Source organism: Xyrauchen texanus, chromosome 7, assembly GCF_025860055.1.
Source record: "Xyrauchen texanus isolate HMW12.3.18 chromosome 7, RBS_HiC_50CHRs, whole genome shotgun sequence".
NCBI classification, from domain to species: domain Eukaryota; kingdom Metazoa; phylum Chordata; class Actinopteri; order Cypriniformes; family Catostomidae; genus Xyrauchen; species Xyrauchen texanus.
Genome location: NC_068282.1, coordinates 18,548,421 through 18,560,628, shown reverse-complemented (window position 1 = coordinate 18,560,628; position 12,208 = coordinate 18,548,421). Strand labels below are relative to the sequence as shown.

The 12,208-nt window shown below is 43.3% G+C and overlaps 1 protein-coding gene across 1 annotated transcript in view; it reads left to right on the top strand.

The window, feature by feature from the left end:
- Positions 1-692: 692 nt before the first annotated feature.
- LOC127646601 (uncharacterized) overlaps positions 693-12,208 on the top strand; it is a 31,610-nt gene continuing 20,094 nt past the window's right edge. The window contains exons 1-2 of the mRNA XM_052130355.1: positions 693-917; positions 2,168-3,915. Of these exons, the coding sequence (XP_051986315.1) occupies positions 2,174-3,915 (1,742 nt within the window). The 5' untranslated portion in view covers positions 693-917; positions 2,168-2,173. The remainder of the gene's footprint in view (positions 918-2,167; positions 3,916-12,208) is intronic.

Below are 12,208 nucleotides of genomic sequence, written 5' to 3'. Positions count from 1 at the left end.
GTTTTTTTTTTGTATTTAATTTTTTTTAACATTTTGATAATTTATGAATTTAATTTCATTTAATGGATTTTTTTGTCAATTAATTTATTTAATTCAGAGAATTTGTCCGTCATGTTTCAAAAGTGAACACAGAGCAGGGTTTCTCTATCCTTGTGGAGGGTTATGAAAAGTGATGCATCCCAGTACAGTTTATTCTGAATATCAGCACTCTCGAAACATCACTTGTCCAATCAGATTAGAGGACCAGAACTAACTAACTGTTGTATTAGTCTTTTAACAGGGAGTAAATAGCTTTCTATGTAGAGCATTTGAACAAATTATATTATGCTGCATCATGAACATTAAAGGGAGGAAAATATACATTTTTAATCCACAAGCCTTTAGTGTAATTGTGCAGTTACTTTTTTTGTATCCAGATGTAAGCAATATGGTGATGGAATTAATTATCTCAGTACACTTACAGTACATGGAGTCCCATGCTAATAGTTTGTGCCTGAGAAAGACACACTTTATATAGTACCCTGACTCCAAAATTAAAGCTTAATATTGTCTAACAAAACTTTGTCCCTAGCCAAGTCATACATTTATATCAATACACCCTCCCTGTTTCCTTACTGATATACCCACAAACTTTCTTCCCCTTTAAATAGCAGCACAAGGGTGGGGCCCCAAACCAACATGTTCTCAACAGACTCATTTTTAAATAATGTGGTTAAGTACACAAGAGCTTATGCGCTGCACTGATAGACCACTGCAGTCAACGGTTGACGGTAAAGAAGATATCAGGAAAGTCGTGAGGAGGTAGAAAGTCATCTGACAAAGAAAACATATTTTTAAAATAAATTTGGGAAACTGTTTTGTGAGGAGAGGAGTGCAAAGGTCTGATATCTCTAAGAAGTATTATTTTGAATTCAAGGGTAAGATACTTATTCATTCATGGTATTTTTGTTTGTTCTGGCTGTTTGGTGGCTTTTAAGTTTGACTGCACTTTTGAGTTAATGATGTTAAAGTGCATAAAATATTGTTGATAATTATTGAAGAATTCTGATGTTAATTAAGAATGTATTAGTTTTAAAACATCATTGGATGCTATATATTTACTACATATTTTACCACTTCTAACATAACTTTCAAAACAGAAACAAACTGTTGAATGCCTGCTCTTTTAAATCAGTTTTATTCAGTAACAAATTGCCGAATGCCGAGCCAAAAAAAAAAAAAATGAGAGAGAGAGAGAGAGAGAGAGAGGTGGGGGGAGAGAGAGAGAAATCACAGCAATGAATGAAGGTTTGGAATATTTGAAAGATTACATAGTTGAATCTTCAAGCTCTTGTAGACTGTGGTTTGGTTTTACTGGAACAAAGAAAGTCATTAAACAACTCTCCTGTGCTTTTCAATATTGCTGTTTCCATTAAATGTGGAATTATGTAATTATAATTTCTGTCCCTAAAACAGTTTTTAAATAGATATTGAAAACATGGAAATGCCACAAATGAGAACAAATAGTCTTGATCAGATGCATTTCCTGTTTATGTAATAGTATGCACAACAGATGGTTTCCCCATGTGTTAACAGCAATCCTATGCAATACAGCAAAACATTTAGTTTATATTATGTCCAGTTAGACAGACCAGGGCTTTGGCATATACATTTAGCTCAGAAGATCAGACAACACATGTTGTCCTTCTGCAAGTTTTCCTACAAGTTTTAACAGAACAACTTATGTAAGTGCTTATGTATATCCTTAAACCCTCCAAAAAATGGCACCTTTCACTCCCATGGAAAGTGCCTCACTGTAACCTCAATTTTTGCTTCTTTAATCAACATTATAACGCAAATGCTGTCAATTGAGCTTAACTTGTCGTGAAACCAGAATATTCATTTAAGTGTAGAAAAGCCTACATTTCTAATTGGTGTGGATGTGATCAAACCACTGCCCATAATAGATTTGAACGCTTGTGTCATATGGGTGGAGGAATTTATTTCACAACAGGAAGGCTTCTCAAGAGGTTTTGTGTCTACTTTTGCTATTTGACATTTAGCTTTGAGTGTGGCTTTGAGGTTTCAATAAAAATAAGAATATTACACCTTTTATTTCTATATAGTGTGTCTCCAACCTTTACAATTCAGATATATGATGTAAATTTAATTTCTGCTTTCTTTGTAGGAGTCAATGGACCTTGTGTGGTACATAATTCTTGGTACCTGTGCCATGAATGCTCTTGTTTTTTCTTGTCCAGATCACTGCCAGTGTGAGGAGGTCAGCATCTTTTGCGAAGGCTTTATAATAAAAGAATTCCCAGTTTCCATCCCCCAAACCACCATTTACATCAAATTGTCCAACACCAGCATACCCTTATTAAAAGCAGATGATTTTAAGACCTTCACAGAGACACTCACTGTGTTTGTAGCAATGGATTCAAAAATTGCTGTGGTGCAACCTCATACTTTTGACCAGACGCAGAAACTTGTTACCTTACGTTTCAATGGGACAGAGCTAACCTCTCTACCAGAGGATCTATTTCAGAATCTGAAGAACTTGACTACTCTACAACTAAGTAACAGCAAACTAGATGTTCTCCCACCATCTCTTCTCAAGCCTCTAAGAGCTTTGAAAATGTTAGACCTTAGCAAAAACATTCTAACTTCTCTGCCAGAAGATATATTTCAGGGTTTAGAACAGCTGCAAGAGCTCGTGTTGCAGAGAAACTTCATCAGAAAGCTTAATGGCAGGACTTTTCAAGGACTAAGTAAGCTCAAAACCCTGCTCCTTCAGCAAAATGATCTACAGGAGATACCAGCAGGCATCTTTGATGACCTGGTGAACCTTGAGTTATTGCATCTCCGGGAAAACAAACTCACACATCTACCAGCCAATATTTTCTCAGAGCTGCAGAAGTTGAATAAACTCTTCCTCTCCAACAATAGGTTATCAGTTCTTTCCAATGCAATATTTATGAATCTTCCCAGTCTTACTCAAATCACCCTTTTCGAGAACCAACTCAGGAGATTGTTGCCTGGGACTTTTGGTCCAATGCCCATCCAACAGCTCTGGCTATATGACAACATGTTAACCCACCTTGAGGAGAATGTGTTCAGCAACTTAACTGAGGTTCGCCTTTTGGTGCTTAGTAGGAACCAGATTCAGCACATAACTCCTGGTGCTTTCAATGGTTTGATGCAGTTAGTGGAGGTCTCACTACACACTAATCGTTTAACCAGTATTGAGGGGGGGATTTTTAAAGGCCTTTCCAAGTTAAAGAAAATATCCTTGAAGCACAATCAAATAGATTACATTCCCATAAAACTATTGGATGGCGTATCCCATTTACATAACCTGGAGCTTCAAAACAATTTGCTACCAAACTTGCCAAAAGAATTTCTAAACTCTTTGTTGATGGTTGATAACATTAATATTTTACAAAATCCCTGGATGTGCAATCATGACATAATACCTTTTCGGGATTGGCTAGAACAGTATCCAGAGAAAGTGAATAACCTCACTTCAGTTGTGTGTGATAGTCCTCAACACCTAATTGGAAGAAACATAAGAGAGCTGAAGGAGGGTGACATCATTGTCACCCAACCACCAACTGTGACAGCTGTTGATATTTCATCAAACAGTACACAAGTTGAAATTAAACCTACAGATGAAAGACATTTACTTCACTCTCCCACAGCCAAAAGGACCACCCCTGCTCCATTACCATACACCACAACACTACCAGAAGAGATAAAGTATACAAGTGGAGGTGAGACTGATGGTCAGAGTGTGTCCAAAGACAAACTTATTATCATTGTAGCCATTGTCTGCACTGCTGTCATTGTCAGTCTCACTGCCTGTGTTTTATGGCGGAGGAACAAGCGGGGCAGTCAAAACCTGGGTCGTCAAAGAAAGACAAACTCAGTTATCTAGCATAGTTTAAACAATTCTGTAAAGAATGATTACATTTAAGGTTGAATGTTCACTGTTAGGATATATTTATTGTGTTCAAAATAGATTTTTGACAGTATCTCTGTGGATTATTGGCAGAAGTAGTTTTTCTACAAATGAGCAAAGTAAACAAAACAAAACAAAATTGAATGTTTTTTATTGATATTTTCTGTTATTAAAGGTGTAGTGTATAATGTTGCTGTTAAAATACTTTCTCCTATCCAAGTTTAATGTGCAGAGACAACTGTAAGTAAACTATGTGTAGGTTGATTTCACCCAAAAATTGTGTAAACACTGTAGCTTTGTGGCACTATAACAATATTACTCTGTTTGCTTCTGCGTCCTGGCCAGCCATACACAGCAACGTTAAATCAACTGTTGAAAGCTGTTTGAAAAAAAAAAACATTTAAACTGTATTAGAAAATTGTTTATTAACATCACTGCTGATGAAATATGATTTGATAAGCATATCCATATGAATCCTCTAAGATTTCAAATAAATGTACTTTTTTTCCCTTTACATTTGATTCACTGCTTACAACTTATCTGCCTTTCTTCATTAAATACGTTTACCCACAAAGATGCTAACATCTTTTTTATAACAACAGTGAAAGCAAGGCTTGAAATGAAATGAACAAACTACCATGAATCATCCAGATGTCAGAACTAGGAATGCATGTAGGATAGAGTTATGAAGGCTAACATGACCTTGGTTACTGTAAACCTCAGAGTATTTTTATGTTTACACTTTCCTTGATCTACTTCAAATCTTGTACTGTAGATGTGTGTGATATTCTTTTTTTATTACAGTCTTTTAAAAGTTAGGGATAAAACATGAAATTATGAGAAAACATGTTCCACCAACAATTTATTACATTCTTAAAAATATTTCCAAGAAAAAACAACTTCTAGGGCACTATAATAAAAAAAAAAGAAAAGAAAATAATTGAGCTGTCAGAATTAACGCGTTACTGCATGCATTCATTCCAAACGTTTAATGTGTTAATTTTTCTTAATCGCTATTAACACTGGTGTGAAGGGCAAAAAATTGTAATACGTCCACCCGGAGTCATTTCTGACGCACTTGCCACAGCACCAGAGCTCTTCAACCAAGAATTGCCTGCAAGCTTAGCATACGAGGCGGTCCCATAGATATTCTATAGTGCACAACAGTGACCGCCACTTTTTCAGCCGTCTAGGTTCCGGAAATATTATCCCATTATTTCTTCCATAGACCTTTTATAAAATCCTTCATAAAACAAGTTGTATGTCATGAACCAAACCAACCCACTCTGAGGAGAGTCAAAACATCACACACTTTGTTTTGAGGCAAATCATTTTTGAAAATCAGACATAAATACAAAGTACAACCCTGCATACTTATCATCTTTAATGAGGGCACAAACTTCAATCCCATAAAGCATTGTGAATGGTGTCATTGAATAAACAAGTGATGGCACTATAAACAGCTATTGATTTTAGGTTGTTGATTATAAGTATAGAAATAATATATACATTTTACTGCAAAATATTCCAATGTTTATAAATATATAAGTAGTTTAAGGGTGAAGGGAGACCATCTCGATTACGTCATTCACAGTACATCATGGGAGCGCGAGGTAGCTCAGAGGCACGTTTTTGCAGGTTTCGCTGGCTACGATTCTCTGATTGGTGAACATTTCTCTGCTGTACCATGAGTATTGTAATTGTTTACCATGAATTCCACTGTTAAACACAATTTTAAAAAAATGAAGTTGAAAAACCCAGAGGTATGGCTTCAACAGAAGCATATATAATCCATGAACAACCTTGCTTTGTTTTTTAAACCTCCCTTCTAGAAGGGGCTTGGCTTGGTGGCCGACGGCCCCTCCCCCTGAGTGCGGCGAGGAAGGAAATGCCTGAAGGCTTCCTCGTAACTTTTTGCCTCCTGGAACCTGGTGATAACTACGTTCATAGCGTCACCAACTCAGCCAGAAAGCGAAACCGGGGCCTCAAGAAGGAAAACGTTCTTGTCTCTGATGCCCTAGAGGATGAGCCATAAGTGTCTCTCCATGCTGACCAAAGCAGACATAGACCAGCCAATGGGTGAGCCATCTGCTTGGTCGTGTGGAGAGACAGATCCATGGCTCTACGAAGCTCAGAGAAAGCCTCTTCGTCGACCGTGGTGCCCGCACTCAGGTCCTTCAACAGATCAGCCTAGTATGCCTGTAAAACTGCCATAGTGTGCAGGGCAGCACCAGCCTGACCTGCTGCCTGATAAGCCTTCCCCATAGGCGTGGAGGTGGTCCTGCAAGGCTTTATGGGGAGAGAGGGCCTCTTTAACGATGATGCCGAGCCAGGCGAGAGTCAACCCGCAAGTGTCTCTTCTACCGCCGGCATCACCGAATACCCCCGAGGCTCAGCACCCACGATAGTCAAACATGTCGACGTCGAGGGCACGAAGACGCGGGATGAATGAGAACGCTCGTTATGTAGGTCATAGAAAAAAGGAAGGGACTGATATAGCGTTTTATTTTTTTGGCCACCAGACAGAAATCTGTCTTCTAGTTTGGAGCATTTGGGGGTCTCTTGTTCGCGTGGCCAGTCTAACTGTAGTCTGGCCACAGTCCGAGTAAACACCTCGAGTAATTCCTCAGCCGCTTTATTATTGTGCGTGTAATGTTCAGATGTTCAGCGTCCACCTCGTGAACCGAAGAGGTCCCAAACCGCGCTTCAGGATCACGTGAAGGACTAGCTGGATCTGGGGAGAGAGTGAGCAATAGGGACGGACCCGTCTCTCGCTCCCCAGCCAGATCCATGCGAGAGCCCCACGATGAAAAATTGGGCGCTGGCTCTTGGAAGTAAGCGAGAGGATTACGAAGCATTTTGACTGTAAACAGATCGCAATGCTAGCACCCAAACCGAAACATCGCTGGTCTGTTGATCACAGCGTGATGGCTAACCTAGCCAGGTTGGCTAGCACCAAATCCTGTAAAAACAATCTGACTTTTGGTCTATTTAACATCTGCTCAATCACCAACAAATGACCCTTAGTATACGACCTTGTGATTGATCATAAGTTTGACTTTCTCTGCTTAACAGAGACATGGCAACAACAAAACGATTTTTCAACACTGAATCAAGCAATCCCCCCTGGGTTTGTTTACGTTTGTCAACTTCGTATCTCTGGCTGCGGGGGCGGTCTTGCGATTCTATATAATGAAAAGTGGAAGGTATCCTCGATAACGGTGCCTTTCCAAAATTCATTTGAATCCATCGCTCTACAAATAAACGGGTCAACACCTACTATTCTTGCCACTGTGTATCGTGTCCTAAGATGGATAATAATTTCTTAAGTGAATTCTCTTCATTTTTAACTTTTTTATGTTCCTTGTCTCCTAATGTAATGTTGTTAAGGGATTTTAACATACACGTGGATAATCTGAATTGTGCCCTCACCAAAGACCTATCATGTCTGGACAGTTTCAGACTCCAGCAGTTTATAGATTTACCTACTCACACCAGAGAACATACTCTTGATCTTGTCTGCTGTTCTGATGTATCTCCTACTTACTGTACTGTATCAGATGTATCTATATCAGATCACAAATTAGTATTTTTTAATGTTGATCTATCGAAAGTGAATGTATGTCGTGACATTTCATTTCGTAACATTAAGAATATTGATCTGTCTGTGCTCTCGAATCATCTTGATAATCTATCAATTAATGAAAATGTTACTACTCTGGATGAACTGGTCTTCCATTACAATGACAGTCTTTTAAATACCCTGGACATTCTAGCACCTTTAAAAACACATACTGTTTCTTTTGCTCATTTTGCACCATGGTATAGCTCTGAATTACGTAAACTTAAAGCTCTTAGTCGTCGCTTGGAACGTCGTCATATCAAAAAATGGTCTTAATATCCACAAAAGCATGTATGATGACCATATGTTATTATATAAGGAATCTCTTCTTAAGGCAAAATCTGACCATTATAATAATCTAATCAGGTCTGCTGAGGGCAATACTAGATCTCTTCGGTCCCCTGATACTCTTCCAGCTCACATGCAATCTACCTTTTTTAAGGAAAAAATCTCTAGCATTCACCAGCAATTGAATGCCATGAGTAATGTAGCTTGTAGTTCAATTTACCCAATTTCTCATGAACCTCCCCAAATTACTCTTATGAGTTTTGATCTCCCGACAGATATCAAAATATCCCATTTTATTTGTAATTCTAAATCATCTACTTCTCAGCTAGATCCTCTCCCCACATATTTGGTTAAAGCTTGTTTACCTTCCCTGCTTCCCATTATAACTAAAAATATTCATGCATCTCTTATTTCTGGGTGTGTCCCATCATCTTTTAAAACTGTTGTGATCAATCCTATACTGAAGAAAACTGGTTCAGACCCACTGTCATGTTCTCTGTTGTCTTTTGTTTTTGTGCTGTTATTTTGAAGTTTATTTTAGTTCCTGTTTCCTGTTTGGTTTTTGTAGTCCTTTGTAGTTTCATTTTATGATTGGTTTTCCCCTGATTAGTTCTCCTTCCCTGATTATTTCCCCAGGTGTTCCTTATTCCCTTGTTTGTTCCTTTTTGTATATAAGCCCTTTTAGTTTCTTTGTTTCCTTGTTAGTTCTTGCATGTTTTTGATTCTCTGTGCCAGGTCTCCCCTGTTTGCTTGTTTCTGAGTTTTTTTTTGTTTTTGAATAAACCGCTGCGTCTAGATCCTCATTCTCCGCCTGCTTTGTCACAGAAGAACTAACCAACCATTATGGATCTAGCAGCTGTCAGAATTCTCCTCCTCAGGCAAGAGGACCGTCCAGTTGAGGTTCACGTTCGTGAGTTTTTAGATCTGGCAAAGTTAGTGGACTACCCAGAATTTTCCTTGGTGGTTTTCTTCAGAGCAGGTCTCTGTAGTTCACTAAAGGAGCTGTTGCCTCCGGCGGAACCTCACTGGAAGCTCCTTGAGTTTGTGGAGGAGACTCTACGAGTGAGCGGCTCGCCGTTCACTGTGGGTGTAGAGGAGGGTTTATCATCTCCTCCCACTGAGGTCACCCCCCAGACTTCCGTGGCTCGTCCCCCTATGCCTGCCACGGCCAACGAGCCAACGCCCATGCCTGCCACGGTCAGCAAGCCAGAGCCCACGGCCACCAAGCCAGCATTGCCAGCTCCATTCGCTCGGAGCAGGAGGAGCAGGAGGAGCAGGAGGAGCAGGAGGAGGAGAAGAAGAAGAAGAAGAAGAGGAAAAAATTCTGCTCCCCAGTCTCCGCCTGCCACGGTCAGCGAGCCAGAGCCTACGCCTGCCACGGTCAGCGAGCCAGCGCCTGTAGCCTCGACTGTCCCAGAGCCAGCGCCTGTAGCCTCGACTGTCCCAGAGCCAGCGCCTGTAGCCTCGACTGTCCCAGAGCCAGCGCCTGTAGCCTCGACCGTCCCAGAGCCAGTGCCGTCCAAGAGCCAGCGCCTCCCAAGCCTTCCAGGGCTCCGCCTCTCAAGTCTCCCGAGCCTCCCAGGGCTCCGCCTCCCAAGTCTCGAGTCTTCCAGGTCTCCTCCTCCCGAGCCTTCCAGGGCTCTGCCTCTCAAGTCTCTCCAGCCTCCCAGTGCTCCTCCTTCTTGAGCCTCTCGAGCCTCCCAGGGCACCGCCTCTCGAGCCTCCCAGGGCACCGCCTCCCAAGTCTCTCGAGCCTTCCAAGGCTCCGCCCCTCGAGCCTCCCATGGCTTCAATTCCTGAGCCTTCCACAGCTCCACCTCCTACGGCTCCGCCTCCCAGGGCTCCGCCCCTCGAGCCTCCCATGGCTTCAATTCCTGAGCCTTCCACGGCTCCGCCTCCAGAGCCTCCTACGTCGCCACCTCCCTCAGCTCTGCCTCCCGAGCTTTCCACGGCTCCGCCTCTAGAGCCTCCTATGGCGCCAACTCCCTCGGCTCCGCCTCCCTCGGCTCTGCCTCCAGAGCCTTCCAGGTCACTGCCTCTAGAGCCTCCTACGGCACCACCTCCCTCGGCTCCGCCTCCCGAGCCTCCCACAGCTCCGCCTCCCGAGCCTTCCAGGTCACTGCCTCTAGAGCCTCCTACGGCGCCGCCTCCCTCAGCTCCGCCTCCCGAGCCTCCCACGGCTCCGCATCCCGAGCCTCCCTCAGCTCTGCCTCCTGAGCCCCCCACGGCTCCGTCTCCAGGGCCTTCCATGGTTCCGCCTCCCAGGCCTCCTGAACCTGCCCCTGTCTGGTGGCCTCCTCCCAGGCCCCCTGACCCTGTTCCTGACCTGTGGCCTCCTCCCAGGCCCCCTGACCCAGTCCCCGTCCTGTGTCCTCCTCCCAGGCCCCCTCACCCGGTTCCTGACCTGTGGCTGCCTCCTGACCCGGCCCCTGTCCTGTGTCCTCCTCCCAGGCCCCCTGACCCAGTCCCTGTCTTGTGGCCTCCTCCTGACCCGGCCCCTGTCCTGTGTCCTCCTCCCAGGCTCCCTGACCCAGTCCCTGTCTTGTGGCCTCCTCCTGACCCGGCCCCTGTCCTGTGTCCTCCTCCCAGGCCTCCTGACCCTGTTCCCGTCCTGTGGCCTCCTCCCATGCCTCCTGACCCGGCCCCTGTCCTGTGGCCTCCTCCCAGGCCTCCGGACCCGGCCCCTGTCCTGTGGCCTCCTCCCAGGCCTCCGGACCCGGCCCCTGTCCTGTGGCCTCCTCCCAGGCCCCCTGACCCAGTCCCTGTCCTGTGGCCTCCTCCCAGGACTCCTGACCCTGTTCACATACTGTGGCCTCCTCCCAGGCCCCCTGGCCCTGTTCCCGACCTGTGGGATCCTCCCAGGTGCCCTGACCCTGTTCCCGACCTGTGGCCTCCTCCCATGCTCCCTGACCCAGTCCCCGTCCTGTGGCCGCCTCCCAGGCCCTTGTGCCCCCTTGGACTGCCTGTCTGCCCCTTGTGTCCCCTTGGACTGCCTGTCTGCCCCTTGTGTCCCCTTGGACTGCTTGTTTTCCCCTTGTGTCCCCTTGGACTGCCTGTTTGCCCCTTGTGCCCCCTTGGACAATTTTGTTTTTTTTTTTTTTTTTTGTGCCTTTTGGAGCGTCTGGAATCCGCTCCTTAAAGCGGGGGGCTCTGTCATGTTCTCTGTTGTCTTTTGTTTTTGTGCTGTTATTTTGAAGTTTATTTTAGTTCCTGTTTGGTTTTTGTAGTCCTTTGTAGTTTCATTTTATGATTGGTTTTCCCCTGATTATTTCCCCAGGTGTTCCTTATTCCCTTGTTTGTTCCTGTTTGTATATAAGCCCTTTTAGTTTCTTTGTTTCCTTGTTAGTTCTTGCATGTTTTTGATGCTCTGTGCCAGGTCTCCCCTGTTTGCTTGTTTCTGAGTTTTTCTTTATGTTTTTGAATAAACCGCTGCGTCTAGATCCTCATTCTCCGCCTGCTTTGTCACACCCACAAATACTTTAAAATTACCAACCTATCTCCAATTTACCATTTCTTCAAAAATGTTAGAAAGGATAGTTGCTTCTCAGGTCCACACACATCTTCTTACTAATAACCTTTATGAACAGTTCCAGTCAGGTTTCCGCTCACATCACAGCTCTGAAACTGCTACGGTCAAAATCACTAATGATCTGTTAATCTCAGCTGATGCAGGACTTCTGTCAATACTCATTCTTCTTGACTTAAGCGCAGCTTTTGACACTATCTCACACAACATAATTTTAGAGAGATTAGCATCCATTGGTATTATATAACTCCTATTCTTCAACAACTTCACTTCCATGTTAAACTTCGTATTTATTACAAGATTCTGTTATTGACCTTCAAGGCTCTTCATAGCCTAGCACCTTCCTATCTTCTAGATCTTATTCATATATATTCTCCTAACTGCACTCTTAGATCCTGTTCCTCTCTCTCTTGTGATACCTTCTGTTTGTCTGACTTCTATGGGGTCCAGATCCTTTAGCAGTGCTGCTCCATGACTTTGGAACACTTTACTGCCAGATATCCATAATTGTGATTGTCTTTCCACTTTCAAGTCCCTCCTCAAAACCCACCTTTTTAAATTAGGTTACTACAAATAACTCTTATTTATGACTGTATATATTCCTATGATAATGCAAATTTTTATATGTAATTTTAAGTTTTTATCTTTTCTTGTTGTAAAATGTATTATGTCTATAAAGTATCCTTGAGTCTTGAAAGGCGCTGTGGCAGGGCGGAGGGCGGGGCCGGGTCATGATCATACACACCCGGTCCCTTATCAGGCTAATCAAGCCTCCGAGAGGGATAAAGGTTTACTGCGGAGGATTGTGCGGGAGAGAGATCGTTAATGGACG